Source organism: Cylas formicarius, unplaced genomic scaffold (genome assembly GCF_029955315.1).
Source record: "Cylas formicarius isolate icCylForm1 unplaced genomic scaffold, icCylForm1.1 PGA_scaffold_7__23_contigs__length_41026272, whole genome shotgun sequence".
NCBI classification, from domain to species: Eukaryota; Metazoa; Arthropoda; class Insecta; order Coleoptera; family Brentidae; genus Cylas; species Cylas formicarius.
This window is the reverse complement of record NW_026844352.1, coordinates 39,795,110-39,822,209: the sequence shown is the minus strand read 5'-3', so window position 1 is coordinate 39,822,209 and position 27,100 is coordinate 39,795,110. Positions and strand designations below refer to the sequence as shown.

The 27,100-nt window shown below is 36.6% G+C and overlaps 2 protein-coding genes across 5 annotated transcripts in view; one reads left to right on the top strand and one right to left on the bottom strand.

Moving 5' to 3' along the window:
* The window catches only part of LOC132705231 (uncharacterized), a 30,785-nt gene extending 14,878 nt beyond the window's left edge, over positions 1–15,907 (top strand). For all 4 annotated transcript variants that reach the window (XM_060675704.1, XM_060675703.1, XM_060675706.1 and 1 more), the window contains 7 exons: positions 766–980; positions 5,835–6,065; positions 6,123–6,273; positions 10,758–10,901; positions 10,963–11,245; positions 12,902–13,096; positions 13,941–15,907. In XM_060675704.1, coding sequence (XP_060531687.1) covers positions 766–980; positions 5,835–6,065; positions 6,123–6,273; positions 10,758–10,901; positions 10,963–11,245; positions 12,902–13,096; positions 13,941–14,952 — 2,231 coding nt within the window. In that variant the 3' untranslated portion in view covers positions 14,953–15,907. The remainder of the gene's footprint in view (positions 1–765; positions 981–5,834; positions 6,066–6,122; positions 6,274–10,757; positions 10,902–10,962; positions 11,246–12,901; positions 13,097–13,940) is intronic.
* Positions 15,908–19,524: 3,617 nt separating this feature from the next.
* Positions 19,525–27,100, bottom strand: part of LOC132704503 (uncharacterized) — a 35,084-nt gene continuing 27,508 nt past the window's right edge. The window contains exons 3-6 of the mRNA XM_060674524.1: positions 25,004–25,168; positions 23,846–23,949; positions 22,835–22,988; positions 19,525–20,032 (exon numbers count right to left, since the gene is read on the bottom strand). Coding sequence (XP_060530507.1) covers positions 19,737–20,032; positions 22,835–22,988; positions 23,846–23,949; positions 25,004–25,168 — 719 coding nt within the window. The 3' untranslated portion in view covers positions 19,525–19,736. The remainder of the gene's footprint in view (positions 20,033–22,834; positions 22,989–23,845; positions 23,950–25,003; positions 25,169–27,100) is intronic.

Genomic DNA, 27,100 nt, shown 5'->3' with positions numbered 1-27,100 from the left:
GTGAACATCTCCCTTACGAGTGGAATTTAATACAATTCCAGTTTATGAGAAGGTTGTTGAGGTCGTGGCGAAACAGCAGCTGCAAAGTTATTATGACGTAAACAATATTTCAGTCGGGCTTTCGCAGCAAACATTCACGTGAATCTGTCGTTGTTACTGTTTGTGATGATTTCTCGAGGGCCTTGGAGGATGGTAAATTTGTGATGGCTGTATTTTTGGATTTTAAGCGAGCTTTCGAAACAATAAGTGGAACTAGACTGTTAAGAAAATTGGATAAAATGGTTTTTAAGGTAACAGCGTATAAATAGCTTTGTCCGTATTTAACAGATAGGGTACAAAAAACGAAATATAAAAATGCATATCTCTTTGCATAACTGTAGAACATGGTGTTCCTTAGAGGACAGTTTTGGGACCACTGGTATTTCTTATGTACATAAACGATGTAGTAAATATTTTAGATGATACTAAAGCGGTATTATTTGCGGATAACACTATGATTTTTATTGTGGGTGAAATGTGGATGAAATGCAAAGAAAAATGAATGCTGATCTGAAGAAGACTTCTGAATGGCTGTGCCATAATTACCTTTGTATAAACAATTCTAAGAAGGTTAATTTTATATCTAGAATAGGCAAACATTTGTTGTTGTAAGACGAACTTACATGACCTCAAAAAGAGCAAAGCCAAGAGAGTGTAATTTTCATGATATGCTATCGAGTTAAATGAAAAAAGAAAACAGTCCATTAGTAAACTAAACGATTTCAGATGGTAGTAGTCCGAGCGGAAGCGGCTTGGTTTTCGGCATTCCTTTAACCCAATGCGTAGAAAATGATCGCCTCAGCAGGATCGCTGCCGGCGCTTGCAGCCCTCTGCGCAGTGGTCCGGACTTCGTGGGGCCTCCAGAAGATCCAGAACCGATCGCAAGGCACAGCTCTCGGGCCAGCTTTAGCTCCCTCATCGACGCCTCCAGATGCGAAGAGGTTCGTATAGTACATCTCGAAGTATGTCGGTTTGGTTTGTCTGTTCTCTGTTCATCTTGTTCTCGCTATGAAACACGATAAGTGTCCCCCTATCGTAATTTGGGATGCAAGTCAAGTTTGGTGGTGAATAATGTCTTTTTTTACTTTTGAATCGGCAAAAGAAGCACGAGTGAAAAAAAACCTGCTTCATGGATATTAGGAAAACCACCGATAATTGGAACGAAGGTGGCAAAAAGATCAGCAATTTGATGTATGCTGAAATTTTTAAAACGTTCGATGTATACGAGGGCAGCGCCAAAATTTCCCGGCCTGAATATGAAAGAAACAATATAATCCCCCTTAACTTCAATACACTTATTACATCTCTTTATTAACAACTCAATCCCTTTAAAAATATATTCTTTTGGTTTGTCTGCAAAATGAGCTAAAACAGCCTCTTTTAACTCAACTTCGTCGTTAAACCGCCGGCCACGTAAGTCCTTTTTCAAATATCCAAACAAATAATAGTCCCAGGGAGCCATATCTGGACTATAGGGAACCCACACTCTAAAATGGCAGCTTGTGCAACACCAGCAATATGGACAGGTACATTATAGTGCAAAGGACGCACGCCTCTGGTCAGTTTTCCTCGACGTTTTACACAAATGCAGTCTCTCAATTTATGGTAATATTTACCATTGACATTGGTATTAGTTTCTTTAAAATCTATCAACCGAATTCCGTCACAATCCCGAAAGATCGTGGCCATCACCTTTTTTCTTGATTGGCAGACTCATTGATTGGCAGAATTTTCTTGGAGGTGCTTCACCCTTACGACGCCACTCCATTGATTCTTTTTTCGATAGAGGGTCATAACAGAGAACCACAGAGTTCCAAAAAAGACCGCGCACACTCGACACAGCATTGTTTTTCAATAGCCAAAAGGTTTTTAGGAACCCATCTTGCACTAACACTTGTATTAGAAAGCTTAGTAACTTCTGAGATTTCCTTGACCTTAAAACGTCGATCACTCAATACCATGTATTCCACAATCGCAACAATATGACCTAAACTGGTTGACCATTTCTTGAAGCACCTTGAAGGGTCTCCTGCCCATTCGAAAACGTTTTCCCAATTTTTTCACTACAGAATACGAAGGAGAACTTTGACCGTACACACCATCCAGCCTTTCTTTAATAATTTTAGGTGCTAACCCTTCTTTTGTCAAAAACTTTATGACTGCTCTATACTCAATTTGCGTTATGTGCGACATTTTTTCGGACACGTCTTGTTTAAAATGCTGTAAATAAAAAACCATTTGACGAAGACTTCAATTTTTTGTTCGAAGCCTTCTAAGATACATATCTCAAATAAGACAAAGTTTTATCGTGGTAATGGAGCTGCATCTATGTCAGGAAATTTTGGCGCTAACCTCGTATATAGATGAATACAGTAAATACGAAAATTGTAGTCCTCGATACAGCCTATAATACACTTGAATTCAATTAGCCATATTTATTACGAATTTTGATTCACCGCGTATAATTTACTTTGGAAAAGAACGATTTTCAAGACCTTTTAGATTTTTGTCTATAATTGAAAAACCCCGTATATAATGAAAAAAAAAATGATTTTTTTTAATGCAAAACAAAAATATCCAGAAACTAATTTTCAAAAATAATTAAAAGACTTGTTTGCTTCCAGTTTCCAGAGTTTAGATGCCGCCAAGTCGATAGCTTATAGCGTTTAACGGCGATGTACGAAAAACAGACGAAAATCGCAAAAAAGGAGAAAAATTTCAGCGTTATAGTATTAACCATTTTGATTTTTCGAAAGTAACAATGTTGTAACAATGATCCGACAGGATCCAAGATGATATACTTCGGGACACACTTTACCTGTCGGTGAGCTAATTTAAATATGGCGTGTTATTATGCGGCGACGCCCACGGGGCAACCGTTGCAAAACCCTGAGCGATAAAACGGTGAGAACGCGTCACTGACTAACCTACGGTGTCGCAAGAGAGACGCTCTGACGTCACAGTTGACTTACTTGGCTCTGAATACAGATTTACGCTGACTTGCCACGTTTATCGAAATAAACACGAACGTTTGTCGTCCCTGAAGACATTTTTCCAGTAATTTTTTTATTTCGTCCCGTCTGAAGTGACGTAGGTATGGTGTGAAACGTTTCAAAGATCAAATCAAGCAGCTGACAATTTTATTGCCTTGAGTCTTAGGTAAAGTTTGTTCATAGATATAAGAAAGTGACTATACGAATTAAGGAAAGACCCGGGCAAGCTGTAAGCATGAAATATGGTCGAACAGGTCCGCACTTTGCTTAGAAGTTAATTATTTGGGATTTTGTTAGGAAAGATACTAAACAATATTTATTTATTTATGTATGTATTTATATTTAAATCTAAAATAAAATTACAAATAATTTTTATTACCTAATTAAATTATTTAAAATTATTCACATAATATCTCAGTATCGCTATCGCTATCATCGCCTGTTCTAATTATTATTTGTTCTATATTATTTGCAATATGGATATACGATTGTTCTGCTTTTTCTATATATTTAACAAAATTTTCTCAACATTGTGGAGGGATGTTAAACACTTCGGTGTCTATAAGTTTTGGAGTTAACACGGGAAAAAGATTGTTACGACGGATGACCGATTTCGGTTGGTGCCAAACATGGTCAATGGGATTAAATATACAGTGGTAAGGTGGAAACCTTAAAACTGTATGCCCTAGACTTTTTGCATAATTATCACAGACGTATTCCTTTTGTAGGTTCAAGCTTTGTAGAACCTCAATTAATTGCTTTTTAGTATAATCTTCGTGAAAATAAATGTTGTTATTATACATGTAGTTTTGGATTGTTGCTTTTGTGTCACATGAGGAAAGGGTTTTAGTCAACTGTCTACTGTGATAACTTCCATTGTCCATTACAATGAAGCTATTAGTTTGTTGTTAAACCAAATTTCAAATAAATCAGCGGTGGGTCTTCATGGTAATCCAAAGAAAAATCTTTAATATTTTTCGCAGACAGTGAAAGTCCATTTGGAATCCAACCATCTTTAGAGCGAGCATGCAAAATAGTTATTCTTTTACCTCTTTTTGATGGCGCGTTTGTTTTACACTTATCAGTTGAGTCAATCCAATCCTTTTCCGGGGTATCATAAGTGTCGAGCCAGGTTTCATCCAAGTAAATAATTGGCCTTTGTTGTGTTCTGTAAATCCTAATTTTTTCTAGATATTCCAGTAGCCATTTCCGAATTCTAAAAGATTCTTTTAAAACTTGCTTTTTGTCAATTTTTTTTAATCTAAAACCCATGTGTTGAATACACTTCCATAAGGTAGTTCTGCCACATTTAACACCGGTTTCATTTTTTTGAAGCCTGCTAATTAAGGCACGCTTTGTTCCTCGTATAACTGGTAGATTTTACGCCGTATTATATCTTGATCACTTTCACCTACATTCGAGCAAATGTCAGCATCGCTTCGTTTTTTCCTCGCTGAAATGGAATTATTCACAATTTTCCATACAGTTGATGTTGGAAGTTTCGTCAATGGGGCCGTTTCTTCTAAATATGCTTGCTTGCTGGCACCACGTTCAATGAAAGTCAAATAAACATGGTAACTATGGAATTTTCGCATAATCGATTTAAATAAATTTTGCATACACCCTGTATATAGTGTGTTTCGCGGATAGCCGAATTTCAAAGTCACGACAAACTTTGATAGATATAAAAAATACGTAATTAATAACGATTTTCAATTATATTATTTCAAGTATTTCGCGCACCCTGTATGATAGACGAATCCTGACATTCGTTTAGGACACTGTTTAAACCAAATTACCCACGACAACGGCAATGTCCAGGGTCTTTTAGATTTTTTTTATCAATAATCGACACACCCTGTACAAATGTTAAAAAATCCGGAAATGGAGGATATAGCTTTGAATCTTCCACGTTTCCTGGTCCAAGAATGTTTCCAAAATATAAATGGTTTTCGAGAAAATAAGTTTTTCTGAAACCATGCAGTATAATTTACAAAAATTTTCTGGGTCTTTTAGATTTTTGCCTATAATTTGAAACCCCTGTATAAAATCGAAAAAATGCCCGAAATAAATTTTATTGCACTGCATCTTCTGCGTCTGCCGGTTAAAAATTTTGCCAATCAGTTGAACGGTTATGGAGGAAAACATATTTGTGTAGAAGTTAAAATTATCAAAAAAAAAATTTTAAACCAAAGTAAAACTACCACTTCTTCATACGCTAGCGACTTCATATACCTCCAAACACAAAACTGAATAGGATTGAAATCTGGAATCCTAAGCGGCCAAGACAGGTAGCCTCCGGATTCTTGAGTTTTTCGCGAGAACTAACGATAATCGCGTGGCACTGGCAACGCCGCCTAGACGAGATTCAAAAATAAACGTTTTCTTGTCTATTTCGATCGTCGCGAAAGATGTTTTGCAATCTCCTCAAGTTGAGGGCTACGACTTAAATGTTCCGAATTCAGGAGAGCGTTTTTAAAAACATTTATTACACAGAAAGCGAAACAAAATTTTATTCGGGCAAGCCGATACAAAGGCTGGAATAATTCACAGCGTCTAACTCCTCTGGATTTTTACATCGTTGAAGATTTTTTCTCCATCCATTTCTATTTGACAGTTTACTGGTATCTTTATCAGTACCAGCATTTCGATTTGCGTAGATCGATCAGTGTTACATTTGATTAGCAGTTTTATAGGCTTCTGTGGCAGAACAAGAACTAAATTTTGAGTGATTTGTTCTACAATTGCTTCTGACAGGGTCATTTTCGTAATGGGGCAGATTTAAAATGGCCGCCGTTGCAGGGCGGGTCTTGCGAGAGTCTCGTCAGACGGGACAGGATGGCCGGTAGCGTGCCGGGTCTGCTAGACGCCATTTCCTGCGGCTCCGTGGGTGATCTGCCTTGCGTCTTCGCCGAAGACGAATGCGCCTTCATTCCGAATATCCTAAGCGAGTGTATAAGGCATTTGGAACGGCACGGACTGCACACCTCCGGAATATTCCGCGTTTCCGCCTCCAAGAAACGCCTCAGGCAGGTGAGGTTCGACGTAGGTGGCGCTAGCGTCGCGTAACGTTGACGTTTTACGATATAGTTGCGTGAAGACTTCGATTGCGGCCGGGAGACTACGTTGGACGAGTCCCAGTGTCCCCATGACGTGGCCAGTCTGCTGAAGGAGTACCTGAGGGACCTACCGGATCCACTTCTCTGCAGAGATTTGTACCACGCCTTCGTGCACACTCAAAGTAAGCGATGGAGTCTCTAATCAAGTAAAGTGAAATGAAAATTAGATTCAAAAAGTTTCACGATGCTTAGAACATACACCTATATTACGTAAATTATTTCAAATTTGTAGATTATTTGGAAAGGCCTTCTTAACCCATTTGATCCCAGTGGAGCGTTAATGCACCAGCCATTCTATGGTTTTTTTTTTGTTACATCCATTACATTTTTTTTTCTGTTTTTTTGACACATGTAACGTTAGCTGCAACAAAATAAATCATTGCAGAGCAAAAAGTATTTATTTATTTTCTTTTATTCTTGGGAAAATATGGGTTAAAGTTAGATGTATAGATATATCGGAATATATTAATAACGATAATTTAGAAAACGTTGTTTCTGGGAACAGTTTATAGACCTCCAACATTTAACTTACGTGAATGTCTTGACTCTCTGGAAAACGTCCTTATTCCGCAGTTTGATTTTTTGATGTTCGGCGGAGATTAAAAACTCCTACTCCCTCTTATTTTTGATTTTCAAAAACTCTCACCAACTTCGGCATGTATCAACTAGTTACAGAGCCCACTGGGGTTACTGAAAGCTATAGTTCGCTTCACTAATTTATCCATTTGTGACAATATTGAGATTTATGATATGAGTGATATCTTAGATCACTGTTGCAATCTCAAGCTGCAGAACCCTTTGTCCCCATTCCCATAAATTGTTTATGGATAGTCTTAGAGCAATTAACTTATACTCTTTCGATGATATAAACGTACAAGTTGACTTCCTTACGAATAATACGAATTATTTATTTGATATTCACGCTCCATTAAAGACAATCAGAATTAAGAGACCCCCAGCCCCCTGGCTTACCGAAAACCATAAACTTTTAATAACACTTAAAAATAGGTCACGTTTAAGATACAAACGTCTTAAGTCAGATATTTCTTTAAACGAGTGTGAGAGCCGCAAAGGGCATATTTGGCAAGTACATTTAATCCTAAAATACTTTGAGGGGACTTCGAGTGCCTATTTTAATGTATAAAAACAATTTTGGCCAACCTAATAGTTGTTGCTTTTATTTCTTTTGGAGCTGTTGGTGGTATTGATCCGGGGTTTGTGTCGGCAAATTATATTAATAAATGATTTGGTTCTAATTCATTCCGTTTTGCTAAAGTTCACCCTGAGGAATTTAGTAAAACTTTAATTAGTATTAAAACTAACGCTCATGGCTCAAACAATATTGATATAATAATGATTCTGTTGACTACTCCACATCTAGTCGATCATATCACTTTCCTTGCTGACAAGTGTCTGCTGACGGGGGTTTTATTAATTTTTTAATTTAAATTATACCCGTTCCAAAGAAAGAGTGTCCAAGTAGCATTAACGATTTAAGAGAAGAAGATTATTGAAAAAATTGCAGCTAAACAACTCGTCAGTTCCTATGGGATAACAACGTCCTCCCACACACTCAATCTGGTTTTCGACCTCTTCACAGCACTACTTCTGTCTTGCTTCATGTTACTGATTTATTGAGAGCAGCGGATTCTAAATTAAACTCTTGTCTCACACTCTTGGACTATAGCAAAGCGTTCGACACCTTTCTTTTTTTATAAATGTTCTTGGTCAGAGATATCAAATGGTAGTTATAGCAAGTACTCATTCAGATGCCATTGCTTGAAGACGGGGAGTATTCTGGGTCCCATTTTGTTCTCAGTTTATAGAGCTGACTTCTCTAATTTTCATGAATTTTACTAATGACTAATACGCTGATGATACTCAGTTATATTTATCTTTTGTTGCTAGTGAAGCTTTAGATGTCGCTACTAAAATAAATTTAGATCTAAAAATAATACTAACAAAACGCAGATGTTATTATTTGGAAATAAAAGGGAAGATATTGTAAAAAAACGCCTCTTTTAAGATTACACTAAATGATGAAATTATCTCTCCTTCTTCAGACAGGTGTAAAAATTTAGGATTATGATTTGACGGTGACTTGCGGTGTTACAAAAATCCTTCTATAAGTATTGTATATTCATAAACATTTTCTCAGTGAAGAAGTTAAACTTAAACTATGTGATAAGTTAGTTTTATCCCATGTCGCTTATTGCAGTATTGTCTATTGTCCAGCTATACTTAATCGAGATAAGGAGAGTCTCCAACGACTTCAGAATGCTCGTATTCGTTTTATTTACAATCTCAGAAAGTATGAGCATATTTCACAATGCCTCTCTGATTCGAGTTGGCTCAAGCTGGATGATCGATATAAAGTCCAGTTAGCCACTTTTGTTTTTTTTACTAAAATCCAATAAGACCCTGTCGTACTTGTTTGATAAACTTTGCGGAATAAATGATATTCATAATCGAGACACCCGCCATTCCTTATGATATAAAGTTCCTCCCCACAATAAAGACCCACCAGTAACTAGCAACTTTATGATGTGTGTCTATTTGTTCTGTTTACGGTGTATATATGGGTGTGTATTTTGTCGACAATTATGGTGTTGGTGCTGTTGTTTTTGTGGTTACATGGAAGAGCGCAAATTGCGAATGTCGCCACTCTTGTTACTTTCGAAAATCGATGAAATCGAATTTTCGAAAGTATCTGCGCTCGTATAAAAATTTTATATCTCCGTAACGGTAAGTCCTACGGGATCGCCGTTGGTACAGAAATGATCACCGTAGAAAATTTTTTTTTTGTCTGTCCGTTCTCCGTTCTCGTCTTTTGGTCTTTCCTGAATAACCTTCGAACCGTTGAAGCTACAAAATTGAAATTTGCGTCCTTTTTAACCCTCCACCAGGCACATAAGCTTGTAAGAAATGGCCCTGATCCGAAGTCGGTATCCATCTTTTTTTCGCGATTTTCGACTGTTTTTTGGCCCTATAAGTGTCCGAAATTTGAAGCCATGGACTTCATATTTGACACATATATGCAGCTTTGCGCCGCGACGGAACTTATTGAAAATGGGGGGGCTGGGGGGTCGGGAAGTATTTAAAATACAAATAAAAATTGCGTGTGCAAGGGTCTACAAAAACGACCATTTTTCAAAAACCATTTACAAGACCGGAAAAATTCTTGAACCAGAAGACGCAGATGAAACTACTCCATAAACTTTTGTTCTTGACAATTTTTCAAAAATATACAGATTGCGCCGAAAATTCAAAAAAAACTGAAAAATGGTTCCCCCTATTTTTGAAAATAGGCAATAATTTCAAATCTGTGTTTTAGATGTTTCTTTTACATGACGATATAGCCCGTATAGACAGCTTAAACTTTTGTATTTACGGTTTTTAAGTATTGTACAGGGTGTTCGCGATATTCCGTGCAATAATAAAAAACATAATAAGTACTCCAAATTTGCAGCTACCGACTTCAGACTTGGGAGAGAAGTTGAAGTCTGGACCCGCATTCAGACTCTTTAAATTGGGAGTAATAAAATAACGCAAAGTGTTTTTTTTTATTTTTGATTTTTTTTTTGTTATTTCGGCATCCAAAGAAACAGCTTTTCCTCCGAAGCCATTCATCCGATCACAAAAATTTTACATCCGTAATACGTGGGAGACCCGGCGCTATAACCTTTGTCTCAGGCATTTTTTAGATTATATGCAAGGTGTTATAGTTATAGACAAAAATCTAAAAGACCCTAAATATTGTTCTTTTAGAGAGAAAATTATTAACCGTACATCAAAATTCGTACAAACAATAGCTAATCCGTTCAAACAGTGTTATAGGCCGTTTCAAGGGCTACAATTTTTGTATTTACGGTTTTCGTCTATCACATACCCCGTTCGAGATATTTGAAATAATCCAAGTGAAAATCACTATTTCTCGCCCTCAATCTAGACGCGATGACGTCATTTAATATTACTACGTATTGCACGGTCTCAGAATACAAGTAGTTTTTTGAAGACCATGTACTCCGTTGGAAAAATTCGGATACCAGGAAACTAAGGAGATCCAGGGCTATATCCTCTATTTCGAACATTGTTGAAATTTTATACAAGGTACGTCATTTGTGGGAAAAAAATTCTAATAGATCCTAGAAATTTCCGCTTTTGTGGGTGAATTATTGGCGATACATGAAAAACTTTTAAGGCTTAATACTTTTACCGAAGTGTGCCGTAACTTCGAAGTTCGACGAGATGCGAAGGACACTTTATACAGGGTGTATTCACAATCAAATTACATCGATTTTGCGAAAGTTCCATAGTGGTCCGCAGGAGCAGGATAGTAAAACAATGCGTCCCTCTAGGACAAGAATCCGCGAATCGCCTTCTTTTTAAAATAAAAAGGCGATTCGCGCTATTTGCGACGAACTTGCCCCGCTCACCGACGATTTTTCGAAAGCAATCTTGTATTGTTACTTATATTGTAATATTTTTATTATTAATAAAGACAGTTTCCAAAGTGACAAGTTAATTTTGCTCCCTTTAATAATATTAAGCGGCTTGTAAGTTTTGTACCATCGACCACGTCACTGTAACGGTTGATACGTTTCAGGAATACGGAACCGCAGGTTGCAAACGGAGGCCCTTCAGCATTTGGTGCACCTGCTCCCGCCAGCGAACCGAGACACTTTGTACGCGCTGCTGAGTTTTTTGGCCACCGTCGCCAGGCACTCCGATGACGGAAAAAACGACCTAGGTCCTTGCGAATTTTGGAGACACTTGGCATTGAAACGAGTTAACCCGTGATGTAATTGCAGGAGAGGAAGTGGCCGGCAACAAGATGGATTCTAACAATTTGGCTACAGTATTTGCCCCCAACATCCTCCACTGCCTCAAACCCGGCTCCAAGGACGTAACAGAACGTTCGGAGGATCGTCTGGATGTGATCAATGTCGTGCGCATGCTGATCGACCACTTCAAACAGATATTCCTGGTACCGGCGAAGCTTCTGGACGAAGTTTACGTCCACATGATGGACTCGCATCCAGAAGAGCTCGACCAATTGCTGAACAAGAAGGACGGATTGGCCGGAGCTGATGAGTAAGTATAAAGATCCAGTTTTAGGTTTAAGCGGGGTTGATAAAAGAGGAAGTTCCGGAATCCGGCGTAAAAAAAAACTTTTTTTTTCTCATTTAACGCCCCGCACAAGCTACACAAACCAGGAAAGCCACGGCGTCCATCTTTTTTTTTAGATTTTCGTCTGTTTTTTGGACTTTGCTATGAAACACGATAAGTGTCCGAAATTTGAAGCTATCCACTTGAAATTTGACATACTTATAGAGTTTAGCTCCGTAACGAAGCCTATTGAGACTGGGGGGGGCTGGTGGTCGAGAAGTATTTTAAAAAATTAAAAATCGCACTTGCAGCGTATCGAGAAAAAAATCATTTCTCCAAGAAGGTATATACGACTGGAAAAATTCTTTAACCAAAGGACGCGCATATCCGGACCATGATTATTTTTTAAAAATGTACAGGGTTGGTCGGTAATTTGCAAAAAACTGAAAATTGATCTCCCTCTGCTGCCAGTTTTTTTTATATAGTTATATAGCCCGTGTGTATTTAAAGTTTTCACATACTGTACAGGGTGTTCGGGATATTCCGTGGTATATTCAAAAACGTCATAAGTGACGCAAATATGTAGCTAACGATTTTAAATTTGCCAAGGAAGTAGAAGTCCGTACCCACATCTAAATAGTAGAATTTGAGCGTAATCAAATATTACCAAATATTTTTATAAAAATTTTGAAAAATTTTCTTTGAATATTTATCCAGATAAACATGAATTTCTTAAAAACTATTCAACCGATCGGTCATGGTCTTAGATTTCTGGGTCCATTTTAAGAAGAAAACTCCTTAACTCTAAACATCGAACTGTAAGAACTCCAGAAATTGAAGAACCAGTTTTAAACTTAGTACTAGAAAAACTAGAAATAATCTCAATACCTCATATCATATTCAACTAGCCCAAGCGTTACTTCCCATAGATTTTCCTTGCGTGTTAATTTTTATCAATGGTTTTCACAATGAAAACTGCCATGCAGTTGTAGAAATCAAACATCAGGAACAATTTTCGGTAAATGTTTGGGCTAGAACTGTTTGGATTTGCCAATATTGCTAGAAGTATTATTAGGACTAATTAGGACTTTAACCATGGCCCCCTAGGTTCCCAGATTTAATTTATTTTATTTACTGGTTTATTGACAGAAAATTTTGTTAAAAATTATAAATATAAGATAGTGTTTTTTTTTAAATAATCGTTTATTATTTATCTTGTTGCTAGGATGTTATGTTACTTCATTAAAGCTGTAAAAGTAAAGAAAAGTGAAGGACACTAGTTGTTAACTAAAAACTGGATATTATATTTTAAGAGAAATCAGTGGCGTAACATCAATATCTGCCGAAATACACAGGTGAAATAATAATACATAGTAGAAGTGAAGAAGAAAATTTTAATTTATTTTTGAAACCTTTACCAACCTGTATCTCAAAAGTTTTTCTCAATATGAATATTTTTAATTTTTTTTGGTTTTTAAAAGTTTTATTATTTCTATGAATATTTTTAAAAATTCTAATCTTAGTTTTATGTGAGTCTAAAATTTGCCCGACGTTACCTTTAAAAGATTCTCCGTTTAAGTGCGATAGGGGCTTTGATACTGATGTGTTCTCGGATTTTGTAACGCAAATGTTCGTAATCAGGTCCGTGGACGAACTAGATAGCGAGACTAATTCCGCTCCATGGACTCCTACCCACCCGACTTCGGAGGTTTCATCGGAGCACGCCTTTGATCGAGCAACTGTGGCCTTGTACGAACCGAAAAGGACCTATTCTAGGGAAGAATGTCTCCATGAAGCCGCGGCAACCGGAGGTCCTAATATAGGGATGAGGATAAGGTATACTTCGACCAGAAATATAGTGCTTTTACAACCGACACCGTGACTAACTTTGCCTACTGTATTATAATCATGTCCTTTCGTAGCTCTGGTAGTTTTGCAAGATATGGTCTGTTCATAGATATAAGAAAGTGACCAATTGCTTTTGAATGGGATTATCCAATGCAACAAGATTATTACCTAAAATTTCGGAATTTAAATTCAGGTAAAATTGTGGTCCGTAACAGAAAATAATTTTATACCTATCTGTGTTTAATATTCTTTGGTTTGGTATACTACTTAGTTTAAGTTTATTAGTAATCATTCCTATTTCGTGTTTAATACAGAGTGTGTTGAATCGTGTGCGAATTATGCAAAATATGTGCGAGTCTAGTGTATCTCAGGAGATGCTCGCGCCCAAATGTAGAAAACACTATTCTATCGAGACTAAGGAAGTTATAAACAATGTTTATTTGACTCTCATTGTACGTGGTGCCGGCAAGCAAGCATCTTTAGAAGAAACGGCCACATTGACGAAAATTCCATTTGTAATTTTATTTTAGATTTAAACATAAGTACATACATAAATAAATAAATATTGTTTAGTATCTTTCCAAACAAAACCCCAAATAATTAAATTCTAAGCCGTTCGGCCATATTTCATTCTTACAGCTTGCCCGGGTCTTTCCTTAATTCGTATCAGTTAATCAATTTCTTATATCTATGAACAGACTTTACAAAGTAAAATGCGAGCCACTTTCAGTCGAGCTCTGAAGCCAACCAGCATGACGCCAGCATTGTTCATAAACCAACTCTCTTGATGGCTTCTTCAGAGCTTAGCTGAAGCCATATTCTGTGTCTCCAGGCACAAGGACAGGATCAAAGAACGCAGCCTGCGACGCAAACGGGAGAAAGGCGAAGACACTGGCTCTCCATCTTCCTCGCTGATATCCAGGATCCGGAACCAAAAGGACGACGAATACCAGTACACCAAGAACAACCGATCTTCGTCTCTGGAGAGTACGAGCTCCACCCACACCGACTCGGACGTGTCGCGAAGACGCTCTTCACCCTACGTTCTGGACAACGGCGGCGTCATTACCGCCAGCCTCACCATACCTGTACAACAGTCCTACAATGTCGAAGACGACATCCCCTTCATCGAAGAGGGCGGCGACACGGGGAGGCACCACGTCACGGTGGGAGTCGTCAGGGCGCCGCCCAGGAGGCGGAACGTGTCCGTAGGGAGCGACTCTTCCGTAGCTTCCGGAGTTCAACCCATCACCGCTTCCCTTTCGCTGGTTCAGAGTTACGATTCGGCAGTCGGCTCTTCCGCCACGTGCTCCAGCGGGGTGCAGAACACTCCGACGTCGGTGTCGAGCAGTATCGCCGACGCCGGCCTCAGTTCCCCGCCTTCTTGGGCTTCCACCCCGCCCACATCACCGGAAAGCGTTCACACCTCCGTGAGCTATATTCCGGAGTTGCCCAAGTCGCCGAAAGGTGGCGTCCCTCCAAAAGTATCCTTCGCCACTGTTAAAGATGGCAGGGGATACCAGGATATAAGCAAAAGCCCCAGCATCGATTCGAGACAGGAACCCAAGTACACGCCCAGCATAACGACCATCGGGAACGCGGTGATGAAATCGAAAACCGCGGACTTTGAAAGGATCATCAAGCCGAAGGCGCAGACTTCCTCGGAGAAGAAAAAGTACACCAAGCGGAGATACACGGATTCTAGGCACCCGACCAGGCATATCCCGGACTCGGAGTTCCTGGAATCTTCCGGTACCGCGAAGGGCGAGCAGAAACCCAGCGTGTCGCCCACGGGTCCGGTTTACAAGAGAAGGGAACTGATATCCAGCGTGCCTTCGAAGTGATTCGTGGGCGTTTAGGTCTAGTCATGTATATTTAGTGCTTAAAGTGTCCGTGAAGATATTTTCTAAGTGTAAACTTGTGAAAGAGACGCTGCGCGAATAAATTGTATATATTTGAGCGATGGTCTTTTTCCAGTTGTTTCAGTGAATACGAGACCAAGAACACCAGCATAATTCTAACCTGTCCAAGGGACCGTCCGAGCTAAATTTTTCAATGAAACTTCCACAGGTTACCGTAATACTATTTACAAATCTTCTGGATCCATTCTGCGTTTCACTTTTTACGAAACTTCTGGATTCCTCCTGCGTCGGTTTATGCTGAGTCGCGCTTGCTGACGTTTCGCCAAACATCCTGTTGGCTTCTTCTTCTGTATCTGCTTATATAATGTTTGTGGAAAACACCATCTCGGACGACCGACAGGGATGGGGGATCAGACGAACATAACCTCAAAAACTTGCCAGCTAACCAAAACTTGCAATTGCTACCGAGCTAAGCAGCATATTAAAATCGATGGGTAATTATGTCTTACATATGGAGGAATGATGAATAATTTTCTATGAAGATAATTGTCCGAAATTTGAATCTATGGATTTGAAATTTTGCACGAGGTTAAAGACTGGGCCCCTAACGGAACCCATTGAAATTGAGAACCACTTTTTTTTTAAACCAAACAAGGACTATATCTCGAAAAGCGTTTATCGGTTCTAAACAAATCTTCACCGCGAAGATGCAGAATATAAATGCAGGGTAAACATTTATTTTTTTCATTTTTTTTTTAAATATACAGGGTGTGCCGGTATTTCCAAAAAACTGATCCTTGTCATTCAAAATATGACATCTCTATACAGGCTGTCCCATAACTAATCCTACGTGGCATAATCGGCGATTCTTTAGTTAAAAATATTAAGATTTGACGAAACGTTAATATTCACAGAGATACAGAGTGTCAAAAGTGCAATCTCAGTTTTGATTTTTTTTTTAATAATTCCCGAAAAAATAAAGATTTTTTTACAATTACAAATTGAAGATTAATTACAGGTTCCTTAATCTTTTCGGGATATTGGCAAAAAAATGGTTTTATATATATATATATATATATATATATATATATATATATATATATATATATATATATATATATATATATATATATATATATATATATATATATATATATATATATATATATATATATATATATATATATATATATATATATATATATATATATATATATATATATATATATATATATATATATATATATATATATAATGGTATTCGAATACCTCCAAATTGGATAAAAAATTCAATCTTCTCGGAGAAACGTAGATATTAAAAACTAAAAATTTAATATTTTTGAAGGAAAACATCATAAATATGAAAATATTAAATCAAAAATATTAACCGAAAATCGGTGGCTGGGGGGGACATTATGGTATCTGCGGATAGATCTCCTCGATGTTCAGCTTCGATAAAAATTTCACCCTTCTCGGATCAATATAGATTGAGACATAACCTTAAAATCTCATTTTAAATGGATAAAACGGCTTAAAAATCAATGATCAATTTTGAACGTTTTATATCTTATTTATTTATAATTTTGAGAAATTGAAATTTATGCCTTAAATCTTCTTCTATCTAACGATATCATGAAGATTCACACAAGTTATATCTTATCTTATGTCTTCTTCCATAAATTTACTCCTACATTACTCAGATAGTAAAACAGAATTAGATTTAGGCATTTAGAATAAGAATCTAATTATGTATAGATATTAGGAGCTATGAATTTATTGTATACATTTAATGTCATAAATGTCGTGCAAAAAAACCCAGCTTAACTTTATACACTTTACTTTTAAAATTATCACAATAACCTTTAAGTGTACAATATGAAACATACAGTATCCCGTAAAAATATAAAATGGATGGAACAAATTAAAGCCCGTGGCTACTATGTACAATTAAAACCGCATAACAAAAACATATAAATATAAAAATATAGGGATTTTTGGGCCTAAATTAGAGGGCGCTTCGAGCGATTGTCGGACAAAAATAAAAGTAGAAATAAATAAATCTCTATCAGAAAATAAAACAAAACAATATTCAATTACCCAGCACTGCAATCATTTCGCGTCTATTGACGAATGTATGGAAGACACGCGCAAAACTCACTGCGTTAACAAAGAGTACAAATATTGGAGTCAGATGGCGAATATATTGAAAATATAAAAAAAAAGTTTTAGGCCTATAGGCCGCTATTTCTCGCCCTCAATCTAGACGCGATGACGTCATTTACTATTACGGCCTTCTGCATAGTTTCAGAAAACAATTATTTTCTCGAAAACCATTGAAAAATTCATGGAACAAGAAACGTGCAAGATTCAGGGCCGTAACCTTTACTTCGAATATTTTTTATGCAAAGCAAAAAGCCCCAAAATTTCCATTTTTGTTTTTAGGTCATTGACCGTAAATGGAAAACGTAAAAGGTTAAGGTAATCGGGTTTAAACAGCATCGGGAACTGTGTCGAGAGCTACAATTTTCTGGTTTACAGTTCTTGTCAATTATACCGGGTGCGCGAGGTATTTCAATGAAAATATTATTGAAAATTGCAAATACTTTTTCAAACTTTCTTGCTTGCTATAATATCAGGTAGTTAGTTAAGATTAGGACAGCACTTTATAGTATAGCGATATTAGAGATCTTTTCACTATTCATACGTAGTACGAGAGCTGCCTTTTATATTTCGGGATTTTCTTAAACTAGTAGCGCCATCTAGCGACTAACGTTTTTATAAGAAAGTTTGACATTTAGAGGTTAATTTTACTCAGTTAGGTTTTGGCGAAAGTGTTGTTTGTGTTTTTTGTGATAAATTTAAAAAAAAATTGACTATAAAAAATGTCGTATTTGTTAGTAGTTTATAGTTTTTTTATTACAAATCCCGAAATATAAAAAATAGCCCTGGACATCAGACAAAAACGAGAATCCTAACTTAGGGGCATTCACATAAACAGGATCTAAATCTATTGGTGTCAAGTCACATAATTATTTAAAGAAATCCGTACTTAATTTTTGCTTAATTTAAGGGCACACCAATAAATTATTATGAATTTAATTATTCAGTTGCCAGGTAAAAAATAAAAATAATTTTATCAAAGGAAGTAAATATTGGAAATAATATAATAATAATAATAATAATGGCTGTCGATTTTTGTAATATCTTTTCGAAAAAAATAGAGAAAAGTCACCAAATATGGAATAGTATACCTTAATATAAGTATGAAAAAGTATAAAAATTATAATATAATCTATTATATTTATTTCAACAATTTTTGATCTTCTGTCATTGAAATGGCGCGACTTGAAAAAATATTTAGACGAGTTTGAACTAGTATAAAAATCCAAATAAGGACAGTCTAATTATGGAATATTCTGCTATATTTCACTATTTCATTAAAAATATTATGTTATGTTTGTTTATAGAACGTCTGCTTCACTGCAACTATATTTCGTCTATGCAAAAAATCTGTCTCAAGGGTTTTACTGATACTATATGGACACTGTCGCCATACCCACAAAATCGATGTAATAGATATTCGACTGATAAATAAAAAAAAAACATTCTATAGTGAAGAAATAGTCATAACATCTTCACGCTACAAAAATGATTTAGTAAATAAAGCGATGAAGACACAAGAAAAAGAAAATAAGACAAATTGCAGTGACAGTTTGCTTGTGAAGAGAAACAAACAAAGAAGAACAATAAAAATGATAGTGAAGAAGAAGACTCTGAGGAACAGGACGTTTTCCAGTTTGATGAAGACAGTGAACATGATGAGTTGATGACTGACTCTGTTGATGCTGGATTAAATGCGTGGACTCTAGTCACATTATGATTATGTGGGACTAGACTTTGATATTTGGATCTGTCATTTTTGCAAGTGAATTAAGTAATTTAAAGGCAGATAACTACTACACATAAATGTATGACTGATTAGTAATAACATGAAACTGTTTTAATTTCTTTCTCTTTCCTCTATATATGGTGTTTCGAGATTTTCCAGTTTAAACCGATCCAAATATATTGATTTATTTCGAACATCCTTTAGCATCTAATTTAAATTCCGTTGCAATAAATTTTTCACGTCATTTTGGCATAACGTTAATGTCAAATATGTCTGGACTACCTTTAAAAATAACATAGTAAACAATTTTTTTTACGTGTCAGAACTAATATTTTGAAGCAGTTTGAAAGAGTTTTAAAAGAAATTCGAAACAAGATTTAAAGAGCGTATATTTTACTCGTCGCGCTTTTTTGAGTCACCGGGTATACTTTAAAATAATATTCAATAAAAATCTCCACGGCTTTTGCCTTAATTATTACCTCGTAAATTTTGAAACAATTGAGATCCAATTATCCAGGGACGGATTCGCCATCTGCCTCCCAAAAAAAAACCATAATTTCAGTTAATACTTACCATGAAAACGATAAAAATCACAACGTTGATTTCAAACTTGGACGGACTTGTTCAGGTCGTGTTTTCGTTCGCATCTTAGGCGAGTAGACTCATTTAAAAATAGAGAATTTAATTCCCAAACTCACTAAATATAAAATACATAAAAACGTAACATCCGTGTCGTATTATTATAAAAAGAAGTGCGGAACCAACGTATTACGTGGTGCGAATAGATTTTCTTGTTTTAAAACCCGGAATGTTAGAATATTTTAGAATGTTTCTTATATCACAGATCTTATAATATGCATCCTGTAACGCTTAGAGTCTAGACCTCAGTACTGTGGGTCTGGATCCGAACTTTTTTTGTACTGCCGTTTCTGGATAAGGTGGGCGAAGTTCCGGAATATCCCGGATTCTGTATACCCAACCCGTCCTTGGGCTTGGGTTTCTTGAGGCTCGATCGAAGGGGAGGCGATCGGCTCATGCCCACAGACGACGAACCTACGGTCGAACCGTTGGTCGAGCCTATGGTGGTGGAGGTGGTGTTCATAGACGCCATACTTCCGTTAGAAGCGCCCGTGTATGGCTTCCCACTCGCGTCCGTCATTGATATACCAACTCCTAAGTAAATAAATACATAATTAATAAACAATAAATAAATAATAAATAGATAAATAATAAATAAATAATAAATAAAAAACTAAAATAAAATAAATAATAACTAAATAAATAAATAATACAGTCATACCAGATGGGCGGACATTTTCAAATGTAACTAAGTAAATAAGTAATATTTTTGGTAAAACAGTTTGTGAGCTTTCCTTAATTCTCGACAATTTTCTCTTGTCAGTGTGTTGTAAGACGGAAGATCGAGATAAAATATTTTGAAAATACGCACAAACTCGATATTTGGTTTTGATTGTTAGTGGGGGAAGGTACGGAAATGTCCACCATTTCTAACTACAATTACATATAAATTACAAGTACGTATGAAATTACAAAACAGAATGAATGATATACATGTATTCTAACGGATTATTTTACATTAAGTTTCGTAACTGTTTTTTTAAATGTAAGGTAAAATTTGTACATGAATCAAGTAACTTTGATTTGAGGCCGCTATTTAAGGAGTTGAACAAGCTTATAGCTTTTGTTTTGTGCAATGTCATAGTGAGTAATGATTGGTGTCTTAGATTCAAGACATGAATGGATTTCCTAAATACTAATTTGTCATTCAAGTATTTTGGAATGTTGGAATTTATTACAAGGTTCAAACAGCATAAAAAGTTGTATTTGAAAACATCTTTGATTTTTAACCAACTCAATCTTTTGAGAGCGGCGGATATGTGGTCAAACTTTTGTAGGTTAAAAATAAAGCGACAACAAATATTTTGGATTTTTTGTAGACGATAAGATGTAACAGCGTCCAAACAGGGGTAATGTCAAAATAAGACAAGCGAGAGGGGATAGGACTTTGATACAACTGTAGTTTCTATTTGACTATAACAATTTTAAACTCATATAACATTGTTTGGAGATGTGCTGAACATAATTCAAGAATTTCATATTTTCGTCAATATATAGACCCAAATTTTTAACAAATTGCACAACTTGAATAAGATTGTTGTCAACGTGTAATATCATTTTGGACTTCAAACTGTTTCTTTTCCTCCCAGTAGACCCTGTAATGCACATCTTCTAGTGTTGTTTGTCGCATGTACTGATAGTACGGCCCTTTATCTTTTATAAGGCCGAGTTTGTGGCAAATCTCGCTGTGTATTATTTTTGCAACGTTGTTGTGCCTGGTCGTAACTCACGCGGTACCATCATTTTGCATCCACTGGGTGTTCTATGTTTTCGTGACCCACGCCACACACACGACATCTTGTACCGGTTATTCTATCGTCGTTAACGATGCATTTCACGTAAGACTTTGTAGGGATGATTTGATCTTGTATTGCACATAAGAATCCTTCCTTCCTTATTAAAAACGAAAAACCATTTTAACAAAAATCGATTGAGCAAAAAATTTGGGAGCGATCTTAGATTGTGATCTAAGGCATATTTCTCACTAAAAATCTTATACAGTAACAGGCATATTTTAAGACTAAGGAAACAACTATGTGAGTCACTTGTTTTCTCACATTTCGATGCGGATCTCAACCATGGCCACCCGGATCCCCAGATTTAAATAGTTTGGACTTTTTCTTATGAGAGTGTCTTAAAAGTTTGGTTTGTCGCACCCCAGTTAACACCGTAGCTCTTATACATCCTTATAAGAGCTTCCTGCGCTTTAATAAGAAATGCTGGAGGTACACGTCAAAGAGATTGCACTGAGGTGGCTTGTACTCGACGAAAATCCATTTAACAAAATAAATAACAACAAAAAGTTTAGATTTTCACGAAATTATATATTTTTACATGACAATTGTTTCGACGACACCTTGTCTTTATCATATGTAATATTTACAAACTACCTGCTACTATATATACCAAAAAATGACAATAAAACCTTAATTAATGTTGTTGTGAGAATTTAAGTTTAATAATGGACAGGTATTTAAATCTAATTGATCGTTAAGCCATACATTTGAATGTCTTATTTTGTTAATCTCCATGGCTTCCAATAAATTTAATTTTGTGGAGTATAATTATAATCCGGACTATTGTTTTTAAACGCCCTTTTATGTTCGTTAATGCGTTTCTTAAAGGATCTACCTGTTTGTCAATATAAATTTTAGGACAAGATCCGCATTTCAACCTGTAGGTTTTTGAGATTGTGGACTTTTCGTTTTATTGTTTTTTAAAAATGTTCCTATTGTGTTGTTAGTTCTGAAAGCTATTTCTAAAACAACTTTTTGACAAATGTTTTGAAACTTTTTCACTGGGTTCTCCTATGTATGTAATTGTTTTAAATTCTTCATGTTCTGTATTAGGTTTCGGATAAATACAGTTTACTGTTGTCTGGATTTGTTTTTATACTTTTTTTTATACTTATACTTCAAAGAGTGCTTGACAATTTTATTTTTCACAATAATTTCTTGATTTAACAAGTCAGTAACGACTCGACAGTCGCCATTATCATTATCTTTTTTTTTAGTCAGTCGCACTCAAATACAGATATTACAGATATTAAAAAAATAGACTTTATTTTTGAAAACTTGACCTCCCTGTACCTCAAAAGTTAAGACATATGAAGCTTTCCTTCTAAAAAGCATCCAAAAATGGCTTAATTACGGACATTGAATTAGAAAACACCCTGTACAAGGAGGTACAGAACGGGAGTCATATTAAGTTTAGAAGTCAAGATGATGAATTGTAAATAATTTGTAATAGTATTTATTAAAATGGCCAGTACAAAAACTGTACATCAGCGGACATAATTCAGTACTTGACACTCTGTATATTGGATTTGCCGCTTACCATTAGTTCCCCTATCTCTATACCCAGGGTTACCGTAAGTGGTTGGTTCGACAGGTACAGGAACGTTGGTAGGATCCCCGCCTTCTCGTCTCGAAAACAACATGTCGTACAGCGCCATAACGAACAACGTGGCATCTATAATTATTGCTAGAACCTGGAACAAAAAACACGGTATAGAATTGCCGATTAATATGAATATTGTTGTATATTATCGCGCCAACGAACCAAACAATATGCAACCATCAATACGCGTTCGAGCAAGCTTTGAGGTCGCGATCCATAGATGGCGTAGGATCTTTGTTAAGTTGACGATATGATCCGTCCGTATCTTGAATCTTTTCCTGATATTCATTTGTGTCCATGACTACCGTAGCATTTCCTTTATCACGATCACGATGTCTGGATTGGATTTTAGAGATTTTAGGACGATGCGTTCAGGCTTTGCAATATTGGATTGAGAAGGTTTTGATTTTTTAAGGATTTTTGCGGATTCAAATCGAATTTCATTAGCCGTTTGAGATGGCAGTTTGGTTAGGATAGACTCGACATTTGAAATGATTTCCTCTTTTGGGATAATACGTGGCGCAAAGTTGGTGCAATGATACATTCATTACAGTGTTTGGTAGTTTAGAACGGCAACACTTATTTGGGACACCCTGTATAAGCTGAGCCGAATCATCATCATCATCTTCTTAGTCTGTGGTTAAATTTTCGTTGCAATACCGGGATCAGTAGCGTCACAACACAATTTTATATGAACTTTTGTACGAAATTTGTTTTCGTATCTCCTATGCGTTTCCAGATCGTATAGTGGATCGTTTTATTTGGGACATGGTGTACGTATATAAAAGTGAGGAGGTGGCGACCCCGAAAAATGAAAACGAATCAAGCAGAAACATGTTTACCGTACGTGTGCGGGTCCGTTTTGTTGTATCCCGTTACCCCGCTATCGAGTGAGGGTAAAAATCCACGTTCGCTATCTATCTAAGAATCAATGAAATGTACACTTACTTGGATGTAAAAGGCGGGCCCTCGCGTCACTTCAAAACCATTGTTTCGGCTTCCGCCGTCAATTTGGACGGCGAAAACGATGGCGGTCGCAACCGCCAAGAGCGCTGAAAAGTTAATATTAAGAAAAGAGTCGTTTCAACACGAACATTTTGCGAGATGGGTACAGGTCGACAAAACCGACCATAATAGACTAGTAAGGAATAGGAAGGAAAGGTCTTACCCACAGAAAATTGCGAAAATATAATTCAATCATCATTTTTTTGTTTGTTTCTTCGTTCTCTGTTCTCTGCTACTGTCTAAACGGGGCCTTAATTGGTTATAAGTTTGCCACGCAGCCTTCAAATCTGGCTTCTTTCAAGCAGTCCATGAAAAATGGCCGCGGTCGAAGCTCGGCGTCCATCTTTTTTTTTCATCTTTGACATCTTGAGCACAGTTTTTCGGCTATACAGAATTTTCATTAGTTTTTCTGTTTTATTTTGAATATGTACCCTGTACAATTTCGAAAAATGGCCAGAAACAAAAATTTATGCAGCAGTTAATACTTCCGGACCCCCCAGGCCCCCCAATCACAATGCGTTTCGTCGGGGGACCGACAGCTACTTGCTGGCCAAATTTGAAGACGATAGCTTCAAACTTTGGATACTAATCGCGTTTCATTGCATGTCCAAAAACATCAGAAAATAGAAAAAAAAACAGATAGCCGAAGGGGTTCAGCGCGTCCATTTTGTATTGCCCTATGTATCTGATGGATTGTTTAAAAAGAGCCAAATCAAAACGCCGTAGGTCAAACCATTTGAAAGTTACCACCATTTAATGGCGCGCCTACAGAGATACGGGCAACAGAGAACAGACATCGGTTCCTTTCGACGCTGGTTCCATCTGGACCAATGGCGACGCTGTACGACGCTCCGTTGCCAAGCGGGTATGCTTTCGAAAAATTCGATTTCAAGGTGATTATACAACGGGAACATGGATAAACATAGCGAGGGGTCGAGAAGAATGGAAACAACTCAATTTGGGTGAAGAGAATGAAAAAAAAATTGAAGAAATGGTCCTTTCTTTATGGAATACAGTTTGTTTTAATTTTAATTAATTAATTTTATTTTTTTCGACAAATAACAATGAATATTATTATAAGCTGGAGGAAAATCGTTATACCTGCCAAAAGTGCCAGAACGACTTTCGTAATCAAAACCGCGCTGTACTTCATAACCACCTTTTCTTTGGAACTGATCATGGCCAACTGGAGTACGGTGAGTATGCAAAACACTCCCAAGATGGCGACGCCCATAGACGCCATCACGCCAGCTACGTACACCAGAACTGCAATAAAAAGTTATTTAACATTATTTATACAACCAACCATTTGTATATTGGACTCAGTTTATTTGGGGTATGAAAAAAATTTAACAGAGCTACCCGCGAGTTCTAAATGGGAATATTTTCATTAATTAATTTTAAGCACACGTGGTGGCTTCAAAAATTACTGGGCTTAAACTTAACTACGATTAACAATAACTGAATAAAAACGCTACTAAAGAGAATTACTTTGGCGATGGGTAAACATAATATTATCCACCCCAAATAGCTTGGTCAAAAAATGACTTTACATATTTCATCTCGTCTTTGATTTAATATTATTAGACTTTTCTCATTACATGGTGGAATAGGTCTATTTCTACAAACAGAATTTGATAAGTACAATGCATTTTGATGAAGTTTGGAAAAAAGAAAGTATGGACCAACCATGGAAGAATTTAGGTGAATGTGGAGGGAAGAAATTCCAAAATAGATACTCCTCGTTTGATGATCGGAAACGAAATGAAGAGACAATTTGCTGGTCCTACTCTAAGCGTATTTTGTTTTATTTGTTTTTGCATTCTTTTATAAAACTAATGTAATTGTTTTTTAATTTTTCGATAGCATTTTTTAATGTTAGTACATTAATATTTTTGTCATACATGGCAATATCGAAAAAGTATATATGAAGGCTGGCACAAAAATTAGACGAAGAAATCAACGCCACAGCAGAAGAAATGTATGTAAAAGTCAAAATGCACGAAGCAAGAAAACAAAAAACAAATCGTGGGAAAATAAGTGTGCTGAAATTAGTTCAATGGTATTAGCGTCTAGGTCTAGAGCTGCTTGGAGAACTATAAACAATCTAAAAAGTAACATAAACGATGAGTATTTAGAGACTCAACTGAACATAAGCAGTAGTAAGAGAATATATAAAAAAGGAAACAGAAGCGACTAACTGTCGAGGTATTAGCATTACGTCTTCCATCGGAAAGCTATATGAAAGAGTACTTACGAGGTTAGCGCCAAAATTTCCCGGCCTGACATTATTGTTGCGATTGCGGAAGAGGTGGTATTGAGTGATCGACGTTTAAAGGTCAAGGAAATCTCAGAAATTACTAAGCTTTCTGATACAATTGTTCGTCGAATCCTGCATGATCATTTAGGTAGGCATAAGGTTAGTGCAAGATAGGTTCCTAAAAACCTTTCGGCTATTCAAAAACAACGCCGTGTCGAGTGGCGTCGTAAGGGTGAAGCACCTCCAAGAAAATTCAGAGTCTGCCAAGGTGATGGCCACAATCTTGATAGATTTTAAAGAAACTAATACCACTGTCAATAGTAAATATTACGCAACATTGTTACATAAGCGGCGAGACTGCATACGTGTAAAATGTCGAGGAAAACTGACCAGAGGCGTGCGTCTTTTGCACGATAATGCACCTGTCCATACTGCTGGTGTTGCACAAGCTGCCATTTTAGAGTGTGGGTTCCAAAAGATCATTCTCCTTCTAGTCCAGATATGGCCCCCAACATGTATTATTTGTTTGGATATTTGAAAAAGGACTTACGTGGACGGCGGTTTAACGACGAAATTGAGTGTATTGAAGTTAAGGGGGATTATATTGAAAAATAATTAAAAAAATGTTACTCTACTTTGTTTCTTTCATATTCAGGTCGGGAAATTTTGGCGCTGCCCTCGTATATACAATCCACTTCGCAGACGTTCAGGTTGTACTGACAGAAGATCAACAGGACATAACTTACATGATAAATAAACTCATTGAAGAATTCACCAAATGGGGCCTAGAGATGAAGATTGAGAAGACAAAATATACGAATATAGGAGGCATAATATAAAAAACGTTGGGCAATACGAATACCTGAGAGCTACAATAGATGAGAATGGAAAGGACAGTTAGGAGTTACTAAAGAAAATAGGAAAAGGAAAGAATATGA